At 39.9% G+C, this 23,957-nt stretch overlaps 1 protein-coding gene across 1 annotated transcript; it reads left to right on the forward strand.

Moving 5' to 3' along the window:
- Nucleotides 1-3,849: 3,849 nt before the first annotated feature.
- LOC116722752 (protein mono-ADP-ribosyltransferase PARP14-like) lies at nt 3,850-22,471 on the forward strand. Its single transcript, XM_032567019.1, has 18 exons — nt 3,850-4,044; nt 4,974-5,868; nt 5,944-6,044; nt 6,668-6,698; nt 8,047-8,325; nt 8,401-8,625; nt 9,278-11,520; nt 12,017-12,247; nt 12,970-13,191; nt 13,617-13,707; nt 13,799-13,945; nt 16,595-16,657; nt 16,752-16,919; nt 17,274-17,510; nt 17,592-18,203; nt 19,644-19,780; nt 21,045-21,219; nt 21,562-22,471. The coding sequence occupies exons 2-18, from the start codon at nt 5,694-5,696 to the stop codon at nt 21,843-21,845; spliced, it is 5,421 nt and encodes a 1,806-aa protein (XP_032422910.1). The 5' UTR covers nt 3,850-4,044; nt 4,974-5,693; the 3' UTR covers nt 21,846-22,471.
- The last annotated feature ends 1,486 nt before the right edge of the window (nt 22,472-23,957 follow it).

Below are 23,957 nucleotides of genomic sequence, written 5' to 3' on the forward strand. Positions count from 1 at the left end.
TTGATGAGAACAAAATTGAACATGTAATGTTTTGGCCACAACAATAACCATTACATTTGGAGAGGAGTCAACATGGCCTATGATGAAAGGTAGACCGCTCCTATTGTGAAACACGGAGGTGGATTACAGGTTGTAGGGATATGCGAGTCACAAAAACACAGGAAACATGGTCAAAAATAGTTACAGGAGGAATGCAATGTTATTAGAAAGTACTGGAGGAAAACTTGCACTCATCAGCCCTGAAGGAGTGATTGGGACGTTCCAACATGTCAATGATCCAAGACACAACGCCAAGTCGACATGTCATTGTCTACAGCAGAACAAAGTGAAGGCTCTGGCCGTCTCAGTCTCCTGACTTTAATATCATCAAGCCACTCTAGGGAGACCTCAACAGCACCATTCATGCAAGAATGGGCGGCTTGTTTCCAAGAAGAGTGAACAGCTTTACCACCAGAGCAGCCTCTTTCAGTTTAATCATCGTTTGCAGGAAATTACTTACTCAAAATATTTTTTTCTATTTTTTGGTTTCACTCCCATTTCTTCTTTTTGAATTATATCCAACAGTGCCAAATGTAAATTCTTGCTACTATTCAGCTGGTCTAAAATTTACATCAGGAGTGTATAAAGGTTTCTTCTCTTGATGCTAAACTCCTACCTAATAGTACTCACAAGAGCTCCTAGCTATAAAAGTAGCCTTTGAGGAACGGTGGCATTGGCTTGAGGAGATGGTACACGCAGTTATTGTCTGCTCTGATTATAAGAACTTGACATCTTCAAGGAGCGAAAGGACTTCACCCACGCCTGTCTCAGTGGTCTCTGTTCTTTGCAAGGTTTAACTTCATCTCCTATTGTCCATGCTGAAAAAACACAAAACCAGATGCACTCTCTCGTCAGTTCACCTTAGGTGAGAAACCTGCCATCCCCTCCTCCTGTTTCATCAGACCACTCACTTTGGGAGATCCATGATAAGTTGCTCCTCAACAACCAGAGCCTGATCTGGGAACCAGGCCACCCAACAGAACATCTGTGCCCTCATCCATCTGCTCCCATTTGATCCACTGGTCCAGGTTCTCTTGACAGTATGTCAGCCATACTGTTACCCTGACTGAAGTTCTTGTGTCCTACCCTGTACAATGACATGAAGGACTATGCCCTTGTTTGTCCAACCACAGCCAAGAACAAGACTTGCCATGAACCCCCGGTGGCCTTTTTCAGCCCCTCCCTGTGCCCAAACCTCTGTGGCCTCATATAGCCCTTAATTTTGTCACCGGATTATCCCAAACGATTTTACACCATTCTAACCATGGAAGATCAAATCTCTATAGTATGCCATCCCATCCCTTAAGAAACTCCCATCCTCCTTTGAATCAGCCCAACTCTTAGTTAAACATGTTCTGATTAGATGGTATCCTGTCTGAGATCTTTTTTGGACAAGAAACCCAGTTCACCTCCAAGGTTTGGGAGGACTTCAGCAAAGCTCTTGGGGCCAAGATTGCTTTTAGCTCTGATTTTCACCCTCAAACAAACAAACAGAATGGATGAGCAAGGAGCTAGAGTACCGGTACACATTACGCTGCCTGTGCTATTCTGACCCCAGTTCCTTGAGTTCACAACTCTCCTGGATTGACTATGCCCAAAATACACATGTCTTATTTTCCTTTTGTGGCTTCTCCTGGATACTGCCCATGTTCCGCTCCGAAGAAATGGAGGTTGCAGTAACTTCAATCCGACATCACATCCATAAAGGTAAACGAACCTGGAGCAATATCATCACTGTACTCAACCATACTGCTGAACAGAACCTTCACATGGTAGACTGCAGCAAAAGACTCTCTGCAGCCCATCTGGTCTGGCTTTCCACTAAAGATATCAACATCAAGGCTTCCTCCAGAAAACTCTCCATTTGAGATCCAGTCCATCATTATCCCCACTTTGGTACAACATCTTATCCCCAAATTTGAAGATTCACTCAGTTTTTCATGCTTCTTTACTTAGACCTATATTGAACAGGTTTAAGTATATAGTAAATGATTCATGAAAAATTAATTTGTTCTATTTGAGAAATATTTTATCCAGAAAGGAGTTTCCATGGAAGTTTGTTGTTCTCTGTTGGCTTTAATTTGTCAGGTAATCCCTGCAATAGGTCCAATTTAAAGGCTCTACGAAAATTATACTGATTTGGCTTCACTTGTAGGAAACATTTAGTTAATGCAGAAGACTTCGACTGGCGTTATACTGTACTTCATTTTACAAAAACATTGTCCTATGTCAAGACAGTTTTGTTTCAAACAGCGTTTTACATAACGAAGGAAGTAAACAATCATTAATCTTCAGTGTTTGCTGGGGTTTTCCTTTGTTCTTAATTGGAATCTGGTTTTTCCAGCTTATGTGGTTTTGTCACTTCAACCCACATAAGTTTTCAAATTTCAAGTTAAGGAATAAGTTCCTCAACATATTCTGATAAGTTGAGGAATGGAGAAAGAAACGGAGCTAAGAGCTGAAAGTGGGAGAACATAGAACTAAAGGGAAAAGAGCTGCAGTAAACATAGGAACACTGATCTAAAGAATCTCAACATAAATAAAGAAAAACATAACTAGCATGGATGGATATACAATAACCAGACTTTAGTAAATACAAAACTATCAAAATCAGAAACACAAGTGAAACGAAAACCTGCAGATCAAGACAGGAACCCCCTGAACCCTGAAAGTGACTGATGTACGCTGCTATCTTCCAAAAAATGTTCCCGGATCAATGCAGTTTACTTTAAAAACATCCTTTTATATGATGAAGGAAGTAAACAATCATTCATCTTTGATGCTTGCTGGTGATTCCCATTCCTTTCAACAGGAATCTGGTTTTTCCAGCCATGGAGAAAAGGTGTGTCTACCTGCTTTTTGTCGTCACTTAAAACCATAAAAGTTTTCAGGCTGAGCATTTCTCCATGCTTCGTGTTTTTCATTTAGTCACCAGCACATAAATCTGTTTAGACTCACAGCTTGAATATTTTCTTGAATGAAAGCCACCAGAATATTTGACTGTACTTTAATCAAGTCTCTCCTCCAACTTAATTGCAGTTTTAACACTGTTCTGTCACCAGGAAGCAACAGTTTGCTGGTAGACTGATTCATGCAGACGATTGTCACTAAACTATATTGCAAGTCAGTTGCAGGAGGGATCTGCAGGTTGCTGTGATCACAGGTTCTCTGATCCATAAATAATGCTGCAGCATAAGCGGTGTTTGTGGAAATCCAGCTGTAACCCGGGTATAAATTTTAACTTCCATCCCCCCATTATCCGGTTTCTCCACTCTGACCCCTTTATTTCAAATTTCGCGATATCTCTAATATAATGTCAGCGATTCTCGCGAGATTTCCACACAGCCAATCGCTGTTGGGAATCAGTGTCACATGTACCATCGCAGCCTATCTGCTAGGTGTATTAGCAGGAGCCGGGAGGTATGAAACATTAGTTTGTGTCATTCATCATTCACCTTAAATCTGTACGATGCTTTTACATAATGTGCTGAACTGTAGGAGCCAACAACTGAGAGCCATAAAGGAGGTGAAAAAAATCTGTTTGTGTGAGATAAAACTGCGGAATTGGTGAGTGTTTCTGTGTGTGATTTAGCATTAGCTCATTGTTACTGTCTGTTGGTGTAGCTGCTAAATGACTGACTGTTAACCCATTTGATGGACAATAAGGTGCCTTAAATATTTATTGAGCACTTGTTTAGATTACATTTCATGTTGACTAATTTATATGGTGCATATTTATTGGATTTTTCATGGATGTAATTTATATTGAATTTTATAATTATTGAAAATGCATATTAACTGAAATTGACTGTCTTATAATTATTTATAGTGCAAAAAGTGCCATTTAATGAATTTGTGTGCACACTAGAATGTTTTGATTATTTATATGTACATACTGAGAAAATGGTCCTGTTTATTATTCAGGCCAGGTGCGATGGCGAGCTAGAGCCCAAGAAAGGATTGCACTTTTGTTGCTGGAAGACTTCTGCTTCTCCTGCCAGGCTGGTAGGAGGCTCCTTGCAGCTAATGAACAATTTTGTCCCCAGTCTGATCTGACTTTAGTCAGCTGATGACCTGCACTGCACCAAGCACTTTAATTGTAATCTGCTTGGGACCTCTAATCAACCCCAGCTTGGAGGTAGATGAACTGAAGGGTGTGGGTTCATTTATGTTGGAACTGTGGGATTGATAAATTTAGGTTTTTGTTTATTGTTTTGGGGGGTTTTTTCTTTCTTTTTTGCACATTTTTATATGGCCATTTGGATGTTTTAATTTTTTCACACTATAAATCCAAGGCACTCACAACTGCAAACTTCTAGTCTGTCTGCTCCTTCATGAGTCGCACTTACCTTCTGTGAAAACTAGCCCATTGATCTTATTGGTCACAATTCATTTACATTTATTGAAAATATAGTATATCTGCAAATATGCTACACAGCACTACCCCTTTAGTTTTGCATTCAGCAAAAGTTTGTTCTGATAGGAGCACCCAACAAAGTCCTTCACCAGGTTCCTGAACTCGCCCTCCTCACTCTCCTTAATGCAGTGTCACAGAGAATATCTGCATGTGTCAGAGTTGAACAGACAAGGACTTCAGTTTCAGAGTTTTGATCAGAAGATTAACTACACGCTTGAGGATGCATTGAAAAGCGCAGCAGCCAGTGTAAAAGTTACCATCGATGGCTCAGACTATATTGTGAATATGCCTGAAGGATGAACCACTGACAGCAAGGGAAACATCCTGCAGATAAGACAAATTGACAGAATAAAGGTCTTACAACCAAATGTTGGGATTTATTCCACAATCTGTCTCTGAAGCATCTTAATAATTTCATACTTGATGTCACTGGTCTTTAATTATTCTGCTACAAATGATCAAGTTTTCAATTTCCTAAAGTGTCTAAAGAAAAAACTACCTGCTTCTTTTATCACAGGTCTTGATGTTGTATAGACATGCCTCAGCACTCCAGGCACAGAATATGAAGCTGGTTGCCAACGTGTCAAGAAATCTTTTGCTCTACAAAAAGGACATCTAGTGGTGACGCGTGTACTAATTTGTCCCCTGGAATTCATAAGAAATTATAATGTTGAGCAGAGCATGCACTTTGTAGCACTCAGCACCCTACAGCAGCACACAGCTTTAACTTCCTGAGCAGCCACCCAGACCATCCATCTGTCCAACATGGAAATAGGCCGACAGCAGCCACACAACGATATGCAGAAGATCCACCAAGCCTCACTGCCACATCCCCCCCTCCCCAGGGTCAGACAGGAATTTGGTGACTGCAGCCACCCAGCATCATGGAGAGAGAACTTCCCAAAGAGTCCACCAACTTGGCTTCACAAGTCAGTCACTGCTCTCCCTATGCATTGCTGTGAGCAGGCCCCAATAAGTTACCTTGCCTGGCTTGGAAAGTCCCGAGTGAATAACTGAAAGTAAACTGGGACTGGGTGTGGACCAGTTCTAACTGGTTGAATTGCTAGTTCGAGTTAATAAGTCTCCAAAATAAACGAAGAAAACGTGTCGCTTTTCCTGTTTTGACTCCTTCTGCGCCAATCCCGTAAAGCTCCACAGCTGCGTCTGCCTCCCGTCGTTTCACCAGAAACAAAACCGAAAGAGTTCAGTCAGGTCAGAAAGGAGAGAGGCCAGCACCATGGCGGAGGAATACACCTTCCCTGTTCTGGTGGAGTTGGAAGAAACCAACACACCAAGACTGAAAAATAAGTTGGTGAAATATTTTCAGAGTAAAAAGTCCAACGGAGGAGACTGCGAGGTGGACTATGAGTCCGGGAGCTCAACAGCGCTGCTGCGCTTCCGCAGAGAGGAGGGTGAGTCCCAGACTGTCAGATTTCTGATCAGTCCTGAGTAAAAACCTGCTGGATTTACCCCGTTTTCTCTCTCAGACCAGAAAAATGTCCTGGGCAAAGAGTCGCACCAGATCAGTTTGGATGAAGGAGTGCTAAAGATGACAGTCCGCCTTCCTTCAGACGGAAAACAGAAGCAGGTGAGAGCTAAAAAGTGGAAGTTAGTTAATAATCTGACTCGTAGACAAGTTTCTGTGCTATCATAGGAGTACTGCTTTACTAATTATTATTGAAATAATTGTTGGCAAGTTTATCTAACCTGAATTTCGCATGAAAGACCTGGCAGCGTTAGAGAACAAACTCATAGTTTCTGGAAACATGTTGTGACATATTTCTCTTTGTGGTTATGATTTATTTATTTATTAATTTTTTGTCTGTCAGTCGGTAAACTCATTTTATGTTTACTTTTATGACTTTGATTATCTGATCTATTCATGTATAATGAGGCGGACCTGATTTACCCCTGACCTTTGAACTCTTTCTTTGCTTTCTGTTTAAACTCCAAGCTCCTAATAAAGAAGATCTGGCCCTGCAGGGTTTTTATTGTTTACTGGAAACCATGAAAATGATCAGAATTCAAGAAGGTTCTGCCTGATTTCATTCATGCTGCTGTTCTTTCATTTTGTGTGTAAACGGATAAACTTCTCTTTTTATGACCTCGCTGAAGTTTAACCCACTGACATTTCAGACCCTAAATGTAACATTCATCATTATTGTCCAGCACATAAAAGTCTGAAATATTTGTAAAATTTATTTTAAACAGGGGGAATCATCTGATGAAGGCAACAAAAAGTGTAAGTATCCGTGGAGGAAATATCTGTTCTTTGATGTGAAATTAATTAACAATAAATAATGATGGAATTAACTTTATTATTTAGACATCTTCTGCATCTGTTCTTGAGATATAATTAAAAGTCTACAAACAAATAATATATAGAACTGTCTATTAATTATTATGCTTTAATTAAAATGCAAACAAACCTTTTTTATATGTGTACCTGCATGCAAGTACATGAAGCACGATGTACCGTAACTAAATCTAAGTGAGCGTGAAGCTGGATAAACATGTAACAGAGTAAACATGTGTATTAGTTATTAACATAAAACCTACTTTCTGGATGGACAGGAAATATTCACTGGTGATTTAAAGTACTTGCAGCTGTTCATACTGGGTGTTGTTTTCAGTTTGCCAGAAAGAGACCGTTTTGGTTTTTGATATTAAGGTTTGGAGGTGTAATTATGTTTTACTCCAAACATTTTCCAGCTTGATCTTAAAACAGGACTCTCCACCCCACAAGTACTGAGATGCTTAACCCTACTGGGTATTACCCAGTTAATAGATTCATATTGAATCTATTAAACTGGTTATTTGGGGAAAACTCTGTGACATTCTAACAACAAACCAGAGTGTTTCTTTCCTCTCCCTTCCATGAATTAGACGGACTGAATAGCCTCACAATCAACTCAGTTCCACAGATCAGTCTACAGCCACTTTTCCTCCATTACAACTGGTTCTAGTTTCTGATCCATGTATGTTTTAGTGACTCATATGGAGTCCCAGGGGTGTTGTGCAAATAATCTAACACTTCCCATAAATTTGCAAACCAGGCACTAAGATTATTATACGACTATTTAAGAAGATTTAAACCACAATAACACAATACTTGAATGTCCGTCATTCTCTAAGAATGTATATGCTTCTTTAAATCAGTAAGGTTTTGCAAGGGTCAGTACAGCTTAATTCAGAAATGAGAAAAGCAAACGATATTAATGCGTGTCCTTTGACTTTGGGCTTTACGTTGTTATGCAGAGAGACAGCAGTGTTAAGCTTTAATTAGAAATTTTTCAAAAATCCAATATATAGAAAAATGAAATGATCTCACCTAATTTTCATTAAATGAAATGATCTCATAACGCTCTCTGATTGCTGAGAAAATTATACCCGGGCTTTAAATGGCCTATAAATAAACATTTGTATTTTGTGATTCCATGAACCCATTTGTCTTGTCTTCATGCTAAATTGATGTGTGTGAATCACAAAAAACAATCATCATGCGTCATTACAATACCAAAATAATAATACAATAATACTTTTCATTGTAGCAGGTTTTTACTATATCATCTTTTATATTTCAATGACAGCGGATCATGCAGGGATTGACAAACGGTCAACAATTCAAGAACCTGTGGATGGTGGTGAGACAGGCCCAAAAGGCAAAGATGGTGATTCAGATGATGAGGAGCAGTGCTCCAAATCGGCTGTTTTAGGGAATATTCCAGATTCTGTAAACTCAGAATTCCTGGAAATGCTGGTGGAGTCCATTTTGAGAGACATAAGCTCTCCGACTGCCTCCCAGGACTACAACCTGGAACTGATCCCTGACATCTCATCTGCTGTTGTCACTTTCCAGAGTGGAAAAGGTATCCACTTAGTTTATGAATGTAAAATGAACAACTTGGAACTTTTGCTTATTTTAGCTTGGAACTGTTTCACAGATACCACTGACTTCATAGAAAGATGTCCGCAAATCCGGATGTTTACAAAGAAGGAGTTATCAGTCCGACCCCTTGAGACCACAAAGAAGATTGTGGTTGACGGAGTTGCGGACTGCAGCGAAGACATCCTCTGCCTCTACTTTGAAGATCAAGGTGGAGAGGTGGAAGATGTTCAGCTGAATGAAGCTGAACAGTCTGCTGTTGTCACGTTTAAAAAGCACCAAGGTAGTTCACTTGCCCCATATGGCTACATTCACACTGCAGGCCTTGATGTTCAATTCCAACTTTTTGTGAAATCTGATTTTCTTCTTTGCGTTAGGTCACATTTCCAGATGTATGCGACTTGTATGTGATTATCTGTGTGAACTGCAAACAAACTAAAAGTGTCCCACATACACTTTAGAGGCGCAATAACGTCACACACAGTGAGCATGCTCAATGTTAGCGAAAGTAAACATGGATGGCCAGCACATTAACAACTTAATCCACATGAGCATGCACCACAGTTGTTGTTTTTCTTCAGCCTTCCTCGTTTGAGGATGCAGAATGTTGATGTTTATCAAGTATCAATGAAGGAAGAATGCTACCTGGCTGTACACTCAGATCACATTTCAAAATATCACCTACGTATCAGATTTAGGACCATATATCCAAGTGTCCTGGGTCATTTGTAAAAATCAGATCTGTGTTGTTCAGACAATCATGAAAAGATCAGAAACGGGTCACATAAGAGCAACAAATTTTAATTTCGGTCACTTCAGGCTGTGGTGTGAACATTGCCTATTACAGTTTATCCTAACTACATGCTCTATGATTCACAAAATCGGCTGATACCAATAGTGAGTCAAGGAGTGTAACTTTATGTTTTAATCCACAGATTTTAAGAAAGTCTTGGGTAAGAAGCATGAGATAAAAAAGGAAGAAGTCAAAGTCTACCCGTTCTACAAATCGTTGGGAGTAGCACTTTATGGGAAAGATAAGCCGTCACCAAAGCTTCCAGCTGCCATCTCTGAGCCCATTGACAACGCTGTCCTCAGATACCTAGCTAACCACAAAGCAGATCTGGACACCGTTGGGCGTGACTTGGAAAAACATTTCTGCAACATAACCCTGGAGCAGTCTGCTGTCCGCCTCAGTGCCTCGCCCTCATTACTGAAGCAAAAAGATGCCAAAGTCATCATCAAAGAGTGGGCAAACACTGTGAAAGCAACCTTTTCTCAGGCTGTGTCAAAATTCAAAACCCTAAAGTTCTCCCTGGAGTCAGATTTGTGGGAGGAATCTGAGCAGAAGATTAAAGAGAAACTGCAGAAGGAAGATGTTGTTGTAGTTTCTGATAAAACCAGTGGTGTCCTTTCAGTGGCCGGCCTTGAGAATGATGTCAACACACTCAAGAAGCCTATTTCAGACGTTCTTGACAGGATCGAGAAAAGGGTTCGAAGGGAGAAATTAAGTAAAACTCAAGAGATCAATGTGTCACCATCGATGTTCCACATCCTTTCTCAAGATGGTCTTCAGGACAAACTCCTGCAAGTGTACCCAGAACTCAAAATGTCATACGACCAAAACAAGCAAGCTCTGAAAGTAACTGGCTTTGTGGACGAGATTATTAATGCAACCCAGTTGATAAGCAACGCAACATTAGGATTAAAGCGACAGAATTTAGAAGTAGATGAGGTTTTGCTTGACATGCTGAAGGACGAACAACAAGAGGAGGCCACCGATATACTTCTAACAGCCTATGGCATAAAAGCAGCCTTGGAGATCAGTCCACAGAGGGTGCAGCTTGTTGCTGTTTCTGACAAGGACCTAATGAATGCTCAAGACCATCTAAGCCAAATTCTGAAATCTGAATCCATCAAAGTTGAAGACCTTGAAGTCCTGAAGAAACCGGAGTGGCAGCAGCTGGTCCATCAGCAGGAAAAAGCAAACAGTGGGTCAGGAATGAGAGTTCAGATCATAACTCATCAACAGCAAGTGGTGGTGTCCGGTCACAAGGACAGTGTGGACAAAGTTAGCAGTGAACTAGAAGACTTTATAACAGAAAATGCTCATGTTGAAGAATTTGTTGCTGTTAAGGCAAATGTCATCATTGAGTACCTGAAAGGTCAGACAACCTTGTTGAAGCAACTAGAAGGGGTGGAAGTGGATTTTGGAAATCAGGAAATCATCCTAAGTGGCTGTAGATCTGCTGTGAAAGATTGCAAGACCATAGTCAAAGCTTTACTAGCTTCTGTGTGCTTTGATAGTTTTAAAGTCACAAAACCTGGAGTCAAGAAGTTCTTTAAGGAGAAAGAACAACTTTATACTTCCTTGATTAAGAGTAACACTGACTGCCTGGTTCAGCTGGCTGATAAATCAAATGAAGAAGACGACTTTGCCTTAGTACAGGTACAACAACCCATTTACAAAGTCCAGACAAGTGATGGAGTGGAAATAGTGGTCTCCAAGGCAGACATGTGCAGTTACTCTGTGGATGCTGTTGTCAATCCTTCTAATGAGGACTTGAAACATACCTCTGGTCTTGCTTTGGCACTTTCTAAAGCTGCAGGTCCTCAGTTGCAGACTGAATGTGACCAAATAATTAATGTAAAAGGAAAACTCCAACCTGCAAATTGTGTTGTAACAGATGCTGGAGGAATGCTTCGTTGCAAAAAGGTGATCCATGCCGTAGGACCCTATTTTGATCAAACTAAGCCAAAGAGGGCTGAGGGCCAGTTGAAAAGAACGGTTAAAGAAAGCTTAGAACTAGCTGAAAAGTGTGGCTGTGTGTCTGTGGCCCTTCCTGCCATCAGCAGAAATCGTGGCTTCCCACTCAATCTGTGCCTAGCTACCATTACTAGAGCAGTGAAGGAATACTGTGATGAGAAGTATGATGACAACACCTTGAAGAAGATTCATCTGGTGGACAATGAGGACAGTGTTGCTCTTGGTATGGAAAGTGCTGTAAAGCAGGAGTTTGGAAATCATGGAGTTAGTGTTTCATCTCAAAATGCTATCCCTAAAGTTAGTCAGAAATCGTCATTGCTCAAAGTAGTTTCACCTGACCCAAGCTTGTGCCGAGGGCAGACTAAAGAGGGCTTGAAAATTGTTCTTAAAAAGGGATCCATTGAGGCTGCCAAGGTAAATATACATGTTTTTCAGTGTTTAATTTAGAGATGAAGGGTTAAAATTGAGTGTGTCCTCCTTATGTCTGTCATTTGTAGAAAGATATTCTGAAAGCAGAAAGAGGCTTCTCTAGTCCTGATGGTGGCACCTAATAACGCTAATTTCATTACTCTGTGTGATTCAGTGCTCTTTTAGCAGATAGTCTTTATTCTTTTATGAAAGACCACTATTTAGCTTTTATAAGTTTTTTAATTAGGCTTAGGATCCTGTCAGAATTTCTTCTTCTTTGTCTAAACTCACTGTACTGTACTTTACGCTGTTAGTAAAGTATGAGAGCCTCACAGCCTCACTACTCAGTCTACCTCTCTAGTTTTACAGACCTAAAGAAGTAGATAATATGTGAGGACAGAAATATTATCTTGACCAATACCATTACTATTTATTGTTTTTTTCTTTTCATACAAGATAAAATGAAATTGCACATCTTAATTAAGTTGTGCCATATTTTCAGACAGAGGTAATTGTCAACACTGTGTCAGAAGATCTTTTATTGCACAAAGGGGCGATTTCAAAAGCCATCTTCAGTGCGGCTGGACCCAAACTTCAACAGCTGGTACACAGCCAGAAAACCAGTGGATCACCAGGCGAGATTGTTGTTACAGACGGCTGCAAGCTGAAGAGCAAACAAGTTTTCCATGTAATTGCTTCAAGCTGGGACAAAGGCCAAGGCGCAGCTGAAAAGGTACATCATATTCATTGTAGTGAAGGTTCTACGTTTTAAACTTGAGGCTGGTGGAATGTTTACACTCGCCACTGTGTGTCGATCAGGACAAACTGAGGAGGGGATTTCCTGCTTGAGAATCTCTCTTTATTTGTTGTTACAGCAATAGTACAGATGTGCAGCAGAAGGTAGGCATGGAGTTGGAGATGTATGGATGTGGAGGTGAGGTGATGTGGTCTAAATCGTAACAGAAATAAAGCCCACGTTACTTCACCTTACACATTATCAAGTACAACTTGCCGCAGTGACATCTGCTGGCCACAAACTGACTACACGTATATCGATTGCTACAACCGATAGCTAACAGGCTAACCCACGTGGAGTTAGTAAAAGGTCGCATTAAACCGGCGACTCTTACGAATACAGCATCAACATGTAATACAGACGGAACTACTAAATGAACTGCCTTGGTACATTTAACAGCAATTACTCACAGTAAGTCAAGAACCCATATCGATATCAACCGAAACCGTAAGCAGCAGCTGCGTGTCTCCCAGAGCTATAATGCCTCTGCAGCCGCTGAATGTGCTATAACGAACTCGCCACCAGGTGGCGCACCTCCCTCTCCCAGTCCAAAGTAATCAACACCTGAGCCTTTGTAACATTCATAGTGTAAAATGTTTTAAATTTCTTTTTGAATCAATGAAACTACCAGGTAATCTGGTTTACAAAATGTCTTTCAGACTCTAGCTGGGATCTTTCAAGATTGCTTGGATTTGGCAGAGAAAACTCGTTTGTCATCTATAACTTTCCCAGCTGTTGGTACCGGAAACCTGGGTTTTCCAAAAAATCTTGTTGCCACTTTGATGCTGGATAAATTCTTGGAGTTCAGCAGCCAAAGACAATCCAACAACCTTAAGAAGATTGCAGTTGTTCTTTATCCTGGAGATGCAGAGACTATTCAGGTAAGCAAACAATAACAATCAATGTCATATTAACTTGCTAAGCAGCAGTTTAGAATATACTGAACAGCAAGATCAAATGCAGAAATGATCAAGAGGAATGTTACAATATCCTAGGACTATAGCTATAGTATTTCTTCAGAGTTACAACATTTTTTTGCTTCGGGATCTAGGAAATTGAACTTACATGTGTTAATTTGAGTTAATCATGTACTGTACGTTCTCATGGATACTTGGGAATTTATGAAGAATACTGTAGCATTTCTCTGAAGTATCATCTGTAGGTGCTTCTTTCTACTATACTGTCCTCTCTGAAGTTAATCAGTGGATTTATAGCAGAACTTAAAAATTTGTTCTATCTATTGTAATTCATTTGTAACTCACATGAGAAATGACTATTATAATAAAGTATCAAACAAATTTTGCAGATATTTACAGATGAATTTAAGAAGAGGTTTCCCAGTGCCACGGGTCTTTCAACAACAGTTCTTGCACCTGCAGACTCTTCACAAAGTACAAGTAGGCAGTTTAATGTAGTTTAACTTCCACAAGTCTTGAGTAGTTGCCTAATTTCAAGGTTAATTTGTTATTCTGTCTGGTTTACTGGCAGGCAAATTTTCTAAAGTTGTCTCCAGTTCAGGAAAGCACGAGACTAAACTGGGAAACGTGACAATTCAGGTAGAAACTGGAGATATAACAAAGGAGACGACTGATGTCATTGTTAACTCTTCAGATGACAGCTTCACTCTCAAGTCAGGTAAATCAGTTTATATGTGATTTTATCTGTCATACAAAATATGAATAGCCAGAATGCATGAAACATATACTCTACACTTCCATAATAATATTAATTAATTGTCATAGATATAGTGAAACCCTGGTATTCAGCCACCAACAAATAGCTCAATTCCATGAATACTATAGGTTCCTTCTAAAAAATGATCAAAATCTCCTTACACTGGGTTGGGCAATCCTGATCCTCGAGGGCCGGTGTCCGGTAACTCTTAGATATCTCCCTGATCAAACACTTGAATCCAATAGCTGAATTACCTCCTAAGTGCAGTCAAGTTCTCCAGAGTCCTGCAGGTATGTTGAAGTAGAGATACATCTAAAAGTATCCCTCGAGGCCTGGAGTTGCCCACCCCTGTCCTTACAGTTCAAACATCATGTGCAAATTCATCCACTGATGCTACTGAACACATCATCAGTGATGTTCCTGGAATCACTGGGTGTTTCAGGTCTTTCAACATCGTACACAATATTCCAGGTGACCCACCCAGAAATGCTCAGTCCACATTTTGTCATGATGGCTAACTAGCTACATTGACACCATGGTTGTCTTCTCTTAAGCCACCACACTTCAGATGTTGCCAAGTATGATTCTCCTCCTGGATTCTCCCTTGATGCCAAGGCTACTCATGGCTTTGGCCAAAGAGCGAGCCACAAAAACTCTGCAATCTACCTCAACTAGGAAGCACCTCGCTCTCTGACCTGCCTGCTTACAGCCACTGACCAACCCTGCATACTTGGAGAGCTTTTTCTCAAAGGCTTCTTCCAAGTGATCTTCCTACAGGACTCTCAGCTCCAGCAGAGTACAGTGGAAACCGTCTTGGCACGACCACAGAAGCTAACTTTCACGATCTTCCTTTTTACTGCTCTTTAGTGTACAACCAATCAGCACTAGGAATGCGCAATATACACTGTATACAGTCGAAATGTTAGAAATTTGTCCTACAATAGAGATCTGCAGTCTATCAGTTAACCATGGAAATGCTTATTGATGACGTAATCAGGTAGCATCAGCATGGCAGGGAGCGCAAGGAAGAGCTTGTTAAAAAGGCAAATTCAAAAAATGTAAATTATTTGGACCTGGTTCAAGTTTAACCTCCTGCGGTGTTAGCGCGATGCTCAGGAGGAACATAGAAAATGTCATGGTTAGACGACAAGGAAGAGCCGTGGGCCAGAATGATGGTCTGATGATCTTTCCAAAACTACAAAAAAATATAAAAAACTTGTAAAAGTGCACAGCGCAACCCTGAACTCAGAGAGAGAAAAACTCATTGGGTTTAAATGACAGTTTAAGTTAAGACCGCAGGAGGGTTAAACAATCATACCAGGAGCAGAAAAATGTAACCTGCAGGGTATGTGGATGAGAAGATATACAAGTTATTTGTTTTACCAACATAAAATGCAATGCAGCTGACAATTAGTGTATGATTTTTTTGTTTCTATTGAAAGATTTAAACAAATAATATCGTGATATATGTCGTTACCACGACACCCAATGTACATTGTGATACATTATATCACAATATGTATTGTGATATAAATTTTATGCCATATCGTACACACTAATCAGCACCAAGGAAAATAAATGGCTTTCCTGGATTGGCTGCTTTGCAAATACCAGCAGTAGCATCGTGCCTTGCTATTTCAGCTTCCCAAGCCGCATTTTCTTTCACATACTTGAGAAACACTCCTGACAAAAATACACAAAGATGCAAGTTTTCTCCAAATAACTGAATTATCCATCCATCCATCCATCCATCCATCCAGTTTCTTGTCCCTAGAGGAATCTGGAGGGGTGCTGGTCCCTATCTCCAGCTAACGTTTAAGGCGAGAGGCGGGGTCACCCTGGACAGGTCGCCAGTCTGTCGCAGCAACACAGAGACAGACAGGACAACCAACCATACACACGCCCTCACATCTAGGGAGAATTTAGAGAAACCAATTAACCTAACAGTCATGTTTTTGGACTGTGGGAGGAAGCCGGAGAACCCGGAGAGAACCCACCATGCACAGGTAGAACATGCAAAGACCCCAGGCCGGGAATCGAACCCAGGACCTTCTTGCTGCAATGCAACAGCTCTACCAACTGCGCCACTGTGCAGCCCATTAATTGAATTATGTTCCACAAAAAATTTGCGTTTACTAAACCACAAATAGGTGGTACTGTACATATTTTGTAAAATAAAGCAAGTAAAACTATTCAAGTCTAGTTGAATAGTCAACTAGACTTGACTATTCAGTCAAATCTAGTTACACCAGAGGTCTCCAACCCAATTCTTCCTCAGGTTTTAGGAGGAGGAATATCAATATTCTCCTAAAACCTGGTAGACTGATGGTATATCAATATAACATTAAGTCTAGTTACAGGTTTAGAACTAATGTCCGGACCACCATATCGGATGTTAGGTATGTAGATTGGAGTTGGTGAGGATGAGGTATAATCTGCTGTTTTAGTACTCAATAGAGATGTACGGTACCTAGCTTGATGTTTTGATTAATTTTTTCAGTGGAGTTCAGATACAGCAGTCTAGGAGACATAGTTTTGGATTAACTATATTATGAAGATAAACATTGGTTGTCAAAACCTTCAAACCTTTCACTTCCTCTACCTTCCCAGGAGTATCCAAGGATATTCTGGATGCAGCTGGTGTAGCTGTTTTAGAAGAATGCCAATATCTTGGTAAGAACATTAACACTTGCCTGTTTATAGCATGCAAGCTTAGTTTATAGTTAATTTAGTTCTGTAACTAGATTGTGATTGTGAACCCCACCAGGTTCCCAGCCCAATCCAGGCATTATAATGACTGTACCGGGAAACCTAAAGTGTAAAAAGATTCTCCACCTGGTCGTTCAGTCAGACATCCACAGTTCTGTAAAGGAAGCACTCCAAATGTGTGTGAAGAAATCCTACACTTCTATTTCATTTCCTGCCCTGGGCACAGGTAAGACTTACTAAGAGATTCAAGAATTTGTTTATACAAAGAGTTTGTTGCATACAGCAAAATGAGCTCATCTCGTTTTGATGACATATGGAGATCTGGCTTATGGTAGATTTAGTGCTTAGATACCAGATAACCCTGATTTTAAGGGACCAACAGAGAGACTTCTCATTACATTTCATCATTTTTATTTGTTTGGATCAAAAGTATTTGACTGTATAGATTGGATTGGATTAACATGTTAAACTTTTTCTGCTGCACTCAAGGATGAGTCTTAAATTAGCCCTTTATAGGTGGGACGGAACTTTTTGAATTTGCAGATTTGAGCCATCAACCACTTGTATTGCCTGTTTCCAGATCAAGGCGGTGTGCAGGCTAAACAAGTGGCAGACTCCATGTTGGACGCTGTGATTGATGTTTTCAGCCAAAACACCTCCAGCTCCCTGACTTTGATCAGGATAGTCATCTTCCAGCAACAGATGCTAAAAGATTTCTACAGCAGCATGCAAGAAAGAAATGTCATCGCACCAAAGGACAAAAGCGGATTCTGGTCCAATTTTAGCCACAAGCACATTGTCACACCTTTTCTAAAATGTAAGTATGGCAAGAAAACGAGTTTTGCCTTTATAATGTTTTTATCTGAAGTTCTATTTCAAAATATTCTTATTCTTACAGTGTTTGGATCAGAAAGTGCTGACAACAAACAGGAAAACAAGGTGTCTGATATCAAGACTGTCAAAGTGGATCCTGCCGTCTTCCATATCTGTGGTGCCTCACAGGCCAAAGTAGATGCAGCCAAGAAGAAGATAAATGACCTGATATCTGATGAACAATTCAGCACAGAGATAGCGGACAACGACATCTTGAACTTGTCTTCTGCAGACTGTCAGAACATTATTAACATCCAGATGAAGATGGGTGTGAGCATCAAAAATCAAATCACTAATGGTCAAGTCTCTGTGATCATTGAGGGTCTCAGTAAAGACGTGCTCCGAGCCAATCAGGAGATAACTAATATGCTGAAGAAGGTGAGACAAGAGCAGGAGCTGAAAAAGAAATTGGAGCTGGCAGCCACTGTGGCAGAGTGGCAGTATCAGCAACATGGGCTTTCATATCAGAGTTTTGATCAGATGACCAACTATGAGCTTGAACATGCGTTGGAGAGAGCAACACCCACTCTAAAAGTTACCATCCATGGCTCAGACTATACAGTCCAGATGCCTAAAGGACCAGCCACTGACAGCAAGGGAACCATCCTGCAGATAAGACGAATTGACAAAATACAAGGTATTTGAGCCATAACTAGGATGTTGTTTCACATTCTGCCCCAAAGTATGTAAAAGGCCGTTTTGCACTGGAGGGCTGGGCTGGGTTCGGTGATTTTGCACTAACACTTAGAGCCTCTTCCCACCCCACTCTTTGGAACCCAGAGAGAGTGGTTCCATTCGGTCCGGCCAAACAGGAATAGTTTGAAGTCAGCCAATCATTGGTACATTTGCTGTTGTGGTGGCCTATTTTTTCAGATTCGTTGCAAAACTTGTCAATGTCTGTCATTTTGACTTGGGGCATCAAAGAAATCCCCATCATAATTTATTTTGATCCATCAGTTTTATAATGATGATGATGACAAACACCACTTCAGCCAAAGTTTTCAAATCAGCAAACATTTCTCTAATGGAAGTGATTAAAAGTCGGCAAAACTCAAAAACAAGGGGCAGTAGGAAAACATCCTGCAGCAGCGGTTCAGCTGCATCAGGCGCACTAAAACGCCTCCATAATTCCTCAACGCACGGTGAGCTCCCAGATTCGAGAGGCATTTTCTTCAGAGTCCAGGTCAGAGATGGTACTTTTACTGATTGATTTAGCTCTTTCCGCCCAATGTACTCTATGCATAAAGTTGAAAATGTTGGTGCTTCTGCCACAAGGTGGTCATGTGTGAATTGTAATCTGTCAAAATGATGTCTGACTTACAGGTTTTCCTGTCACTGTTTTTAAAAAATTGGTCAAAGTCAGAAAATATCCCGTTAACACAACCCCTGTTCAGATGAGATTTTATTATTGACTGAGGTCAAAGGTGAAGCTGAGGAAATTCTTCTCAGGACTCTGGGAGAACCTCTGCAGCTTCTGCAGGAATTTGCTTGATATGACGATTCCCACTTACTTTCTATGTGGCTCTCTGCTCAATGCAAATAAAACCAGGGACAACAGGGCTGGGGCTACCGTGGTCAGACTGGTCCAGCCTAGTCATTCCAGTGCAAAAAAGCTTTAGAAGTCAAAGATTCAGGTGTTTTCTGATACACTAAACATGTCTTGTATTAACTTGTGCTGTGTATTTCTTAGTGATGTTATAACTGTTTCTATTATATGCTGTTGTTGCTGTGGTTTCTAGGCTTTGTTTTTTTCTTTCTGCAGCTGTAGAGGCAGACTTCTAGGGTGTTGAGTTTTCTCCAGGCTTCTTTTTATCCTCTCCTTTTATTTCCTTTAGATATTTTCCCCACCTTTCTCCCTTTCTTCTCTGTTTCTGTCTATTGCATTTGAAATAAACCCAATGCAATTTCTAGTAAGAATTAGTAAGAATTAACATATACATATATAAATATATGTGTTTGAAAAAAAGAGTAATACCTGATGTTACTGGTGTTTAATTTGTGTGCTACAAATTACAACATTTTTCCTTTTCCAAAAGTATTTGAAGAAATGACAATAATATGTTTTTATTTTTTGTAGGTGACGATGTTCCTAATCTTTGGGATGCCATGCCGGCTGGAAAAACATGTCATGCCGTCCCCATCCTTGCTGCTTCTTCAGAGTACACAGAAGTCGTCAATCTCTTCAAAGCCACATGTAATCAAACCGTCACCAAGGTAACATAATTTGTAGTGTTCTTTTTTTATTGTGATTTTTTTAAATATTATTTATGCTATTTTTATCTGGCCTCAGCAGCCATGTAAGCTGATTGCCTGCTTGTGCTCATCAGCTGGTTGCATAATGAAATATGAACCTGTGTTTGAATAATTTTGACCCTCTGGATTATGTATTGACCCTTTGCATGTAGTGATGAAGTGATGGGAGAAGCATTGAACAGAGAGACTGTGATTATTTTCCCAGGAGTGTCCCGATACCAGTATTTTCCAGACAAAAGACCGGTATCAGACAGAACACAACTACAAGTACTTCAGTTCAAACACTTGTCGAAGTACCGATACTGAGTTGTAAACAAATGTATTTTATTTAGAGCAGAGTGAATCTTCTTTTTAAGCCTACACTCCCTCTGTGCAAATCTCGAGCTGGGACGGGCTGAAATTATTTGCAGCTTGGGCTTCTGTGACCCATTCAGCAAGCCTTCAACAAGGCAGTTCAAAGTGGTTTACATCATGAAGACCTAATACAGTAACCAGTTATGAAACAAGCAATAAACATTATTATGTCACATGCCATCATCAAAATCATCAAGCAAATACACAACAATTACGTTGTTCAGTGTTCTAGTTACTACTAATCAAAAGCAATTCTAAACAGGTGGATTTTTAGCCTTGTTTTAAACAAACTCAGTGTTTCAGCTGTTTTGCAGTTTTCTGAAAGTTTGTTCCAGATTTGTGGTGCATAGAAGCTGAATGCTTCTCCATGTTTGGTTCTGGAGATACAGAGAAGACTGGAACCATCAGACCTTAGAGGTCTGAAGGTTGATACAACAACAGCAGATTTTAAATGTATTGTGTTGCTAAGCCTTTCAGTAATTTATAAACTGAAAACAGTATTTTAAAGTCTATTCTCTCAGTGTAAGGACAATAGAACTGGGTGATGCGCTCTATCTTCCTGGTTTTAGTGAGAACACCAGCAGCGGCGTTCTGGATCAGCTGCAGATGGAGGATTGATATTGAGGCACACCTGTGAAGAAACTGTTGTAGTAATCAATGTGACTAAAGATAAACGCCTGGATGAATTGCTCTATATCTTGCTGGGACATTAGTTCCCTAATCCTGGAAGTGGGACGGTTTCTGGCACGTCAGGCATCCTCCCCAAAGCATCTGACTTACATGGAGAAACATGTAAAGCACAAAAACGAAAAAAGGTCCGATCACAAAGAAGTTGGATAAAGCACTAAAATAATGCACTCTCTGCTCTTAGATTGAAAGGATCCAGAACCCTGGACTGTGGAAAGGCCTTCAGATCAAAAAACAGGAAATGGAGCAGAGAAATAATCATCAGAACAATGAGAAACGTCTCTTCCACGGCACCAGTGAAAACACTGTCCCCATCATCAATGAACGTGGCTTCAACAGAAGCTACGCAGGAAAAAATGGTGAGACTTTCAGCAATTTTTTTGTCTTCAAGAGATCTGTCTGCAGATTCAGTAACTTTTAACCAAAAATTTCTTTGTAGTTTTATTCTAGTTTTTGAAATCTGATCAAGTTTTAAATGATATATTGTAGTGCTATTACCTAAAGGTGTAAATTAGTCTGTAAATTGTCCTTTAAAGCAAAACTTAAGAAAATGGAGACTGACTCAAGACCTGTAAGCAGCACTGTATTATTTATTTGCAGCATAATTAAATACTGTGTTAGCTTTTGACATGTTGTTTATCTAATATGGAGAACTTCTGTAACTATGTCACATATTTACACACCGACTGATCTATTTTCAGCTGCCTATTATGGAAACGGTTCCTACTTCGCAGTTAAAGCTGATTATTCTGCACAAGACACGTACTCTAAGCCCAATGCGAATGGAGAAAAGTTTATGTACGTCTGCAGAGTGCTGACAGGAGACTACACCCTGGGACAACAAAATATGGTCGCTCCACCATCCAAAGGAGGCTCCGGTGTCCACATGTATGACAGTGTGGTGGACGATATGACCAATCCCAAGATGTTTGTAGTGTTTCATGACACCCAGGCCTATCCTGAGTATCTGATCACCTTCAAGTAGCAACAGCCAGAAAATGTTAAATACAAATGTAACATCTAATAACCAAGGAAAATCTAATTTTCTTCCTGAAATACTTATTTTAACTTGCCTTAAGTTCATTTAATTAGTACTTTGTGTGTTCTGGCCCATTTAGTGCCTTAAAGTGATGCCTTAATGTCTCATAAATATTTTAAAATCGGTTCCTTCAAATTAAGAGCTTCCAAAACATGTTGTTGCCTATGAACTATTTACACTATCTCACTCCTGTTCTATAAACCATGCAATTGTAGAAGTTTAAGACTAACAATAATTTCTACATTTAAAAATGAAACAAACCTTAATGAAAACTCAAGAATGAGTTATGAACAAGCACAGGTGATTTCACTGTTCACTTTTCTTCTATACTTGAAGTAATAAAACATTCTTGAACAAGTTCTCTCTCATTATTCTGCCGTTTTGTAGACAGAAATGATTTAGTTAATTCTTGCTGACATAAAGCGGAGAGTCTGATTTACTGCCAGAAAGTGAAAGAAATGTGCTTATCTGTTTTTTAAAAAGTGTCTCCTTTACTAGGTAAGAATTATAAAAGCAGGTTAATCTTTGGAAGGCATTTGGACTTTATTCTTCAATAAACTGCTCTTCTTTGATCTTTTGTGTTGCTGATTGTTATAGCCAAACATTTGGGTCCGCTACAGCAACATATTATAACATGGTAACGTTGAGTAATTACGCGCACCGGAATAGAACAAACTGGATAAAACAACATTACAGCAACAATACACATACATTCAATTTATTTCTATTCTCTTATTGAAAGTCAAACTGATTGCATATGAATTATGTTATAACAGTTTCTTATTGGGTTTGTTGACATGGATGGAAACACCTGACATCAGTGTTTGTCAGGTGATTGTCTTGCAATCAGGCCCGGATTAGGTAACTGGAAGTTTCTGAACACTAACTGGTGAGCCAGTCGGATATTTGGGCCAAAAGGGCTGGTTTTATTTTTTATATATATATATATCAGGCCGGTGTGCAGTCATGTCACTGGGTCGATCATGTACGCTACTACCACTGTGGCCTGGGCCGTGTTCTCTTTGTGGTATGTTGTCTTGAGAAGCAGTACATGTCACGATAACTGTGGCCACCAGGTAGCACGGTCGTTGCTTGAACGCTGTTACAGGAGCAGTTAGTCAGAAACTAAATGCTCCTGGACCCAACCTGCATCGTCTCAGTCCCCATGACTGGTCTAAGCTGTTCTGTCCATGACTAGAACAGCTTAGACCATAAAGTCACAACAGGCCTCCACTGGCAGCTTACCATAATTTTCCAGAGACTCATCCTGATGCAACACATCAAGGCTCTAGGTCACTGGTGTTTGAAATATCGAAAGTAGAAAGAGTAAGAGTGGAGTGTAGAAAGAAAGTAGGAAAGTTATGGAAACGGACGCAGCTAAAAATGTAAAAATTGGCAACTTTTTCACAAAAACAAACTTTCGGTTGGTAACTTCAAATGAGGATGATGAAACGGGTAAGGCAAACCGCTGTTCGATAAAGTTAATGAATTGTGTGGCATATAACATAACGAGTAATTTAAATAATTTTATGACGCCATGATCCATTACTGTCTTATTGTCAGAGGAAAGATACAGTACCAAGGAGGTAGGATTAATGGTTAAGTGAACATTATTAGAAGTAATTTAACAAGTTTGTTGTAGATCAAAGGACTCTGTAGAAACGTCAGATTTTTGCTGAGAATTATGACCATTTGTAAAATGTGATTTAGTGTCAGAAGCAGAACTACAAGCCGAGAAAGAAATTCTCATGTCCTTATTCAATGATCCTGTCCAGTTATACAGTAGAGACCACTGCTCCAGGCATATATTAATGTTTTAGAGTTGTTTCTTTGAAATCACTCCTCTGAAGTGGAAAAAAAGTTAATAGGATCATTAGAAAGTTGTCATTCTGTCAATAACAAACTTGTAGAGAATAGTGCAATATTTTTTATTTTTGAATCATAAGGGTCAGATATCTGTGAACACTAATTTGTTTGATATTTGATATTGCACAAAAGGAAATTCTGATGTGAAGAACAGAGGAGATAACTTATAATCATGGTGAGAGAGTCTAGAAC

The sequence above is a fragment of the Xiphophorus hellerii genome, chromosome 7 (genome assembly GCF_003331165.1).
Source record: "Xiphophorus hellerii strain 12219 chromosome 7, Xiphophorus_hellerii-4.1, whole genome shotgun sequence".
NCBI lineage: Eukaryota > Metazoa > Chordata > Actinopteri > Cyprinodontiformes > Poeciliidae > Xiphophorus > Xiphophorus hellerii.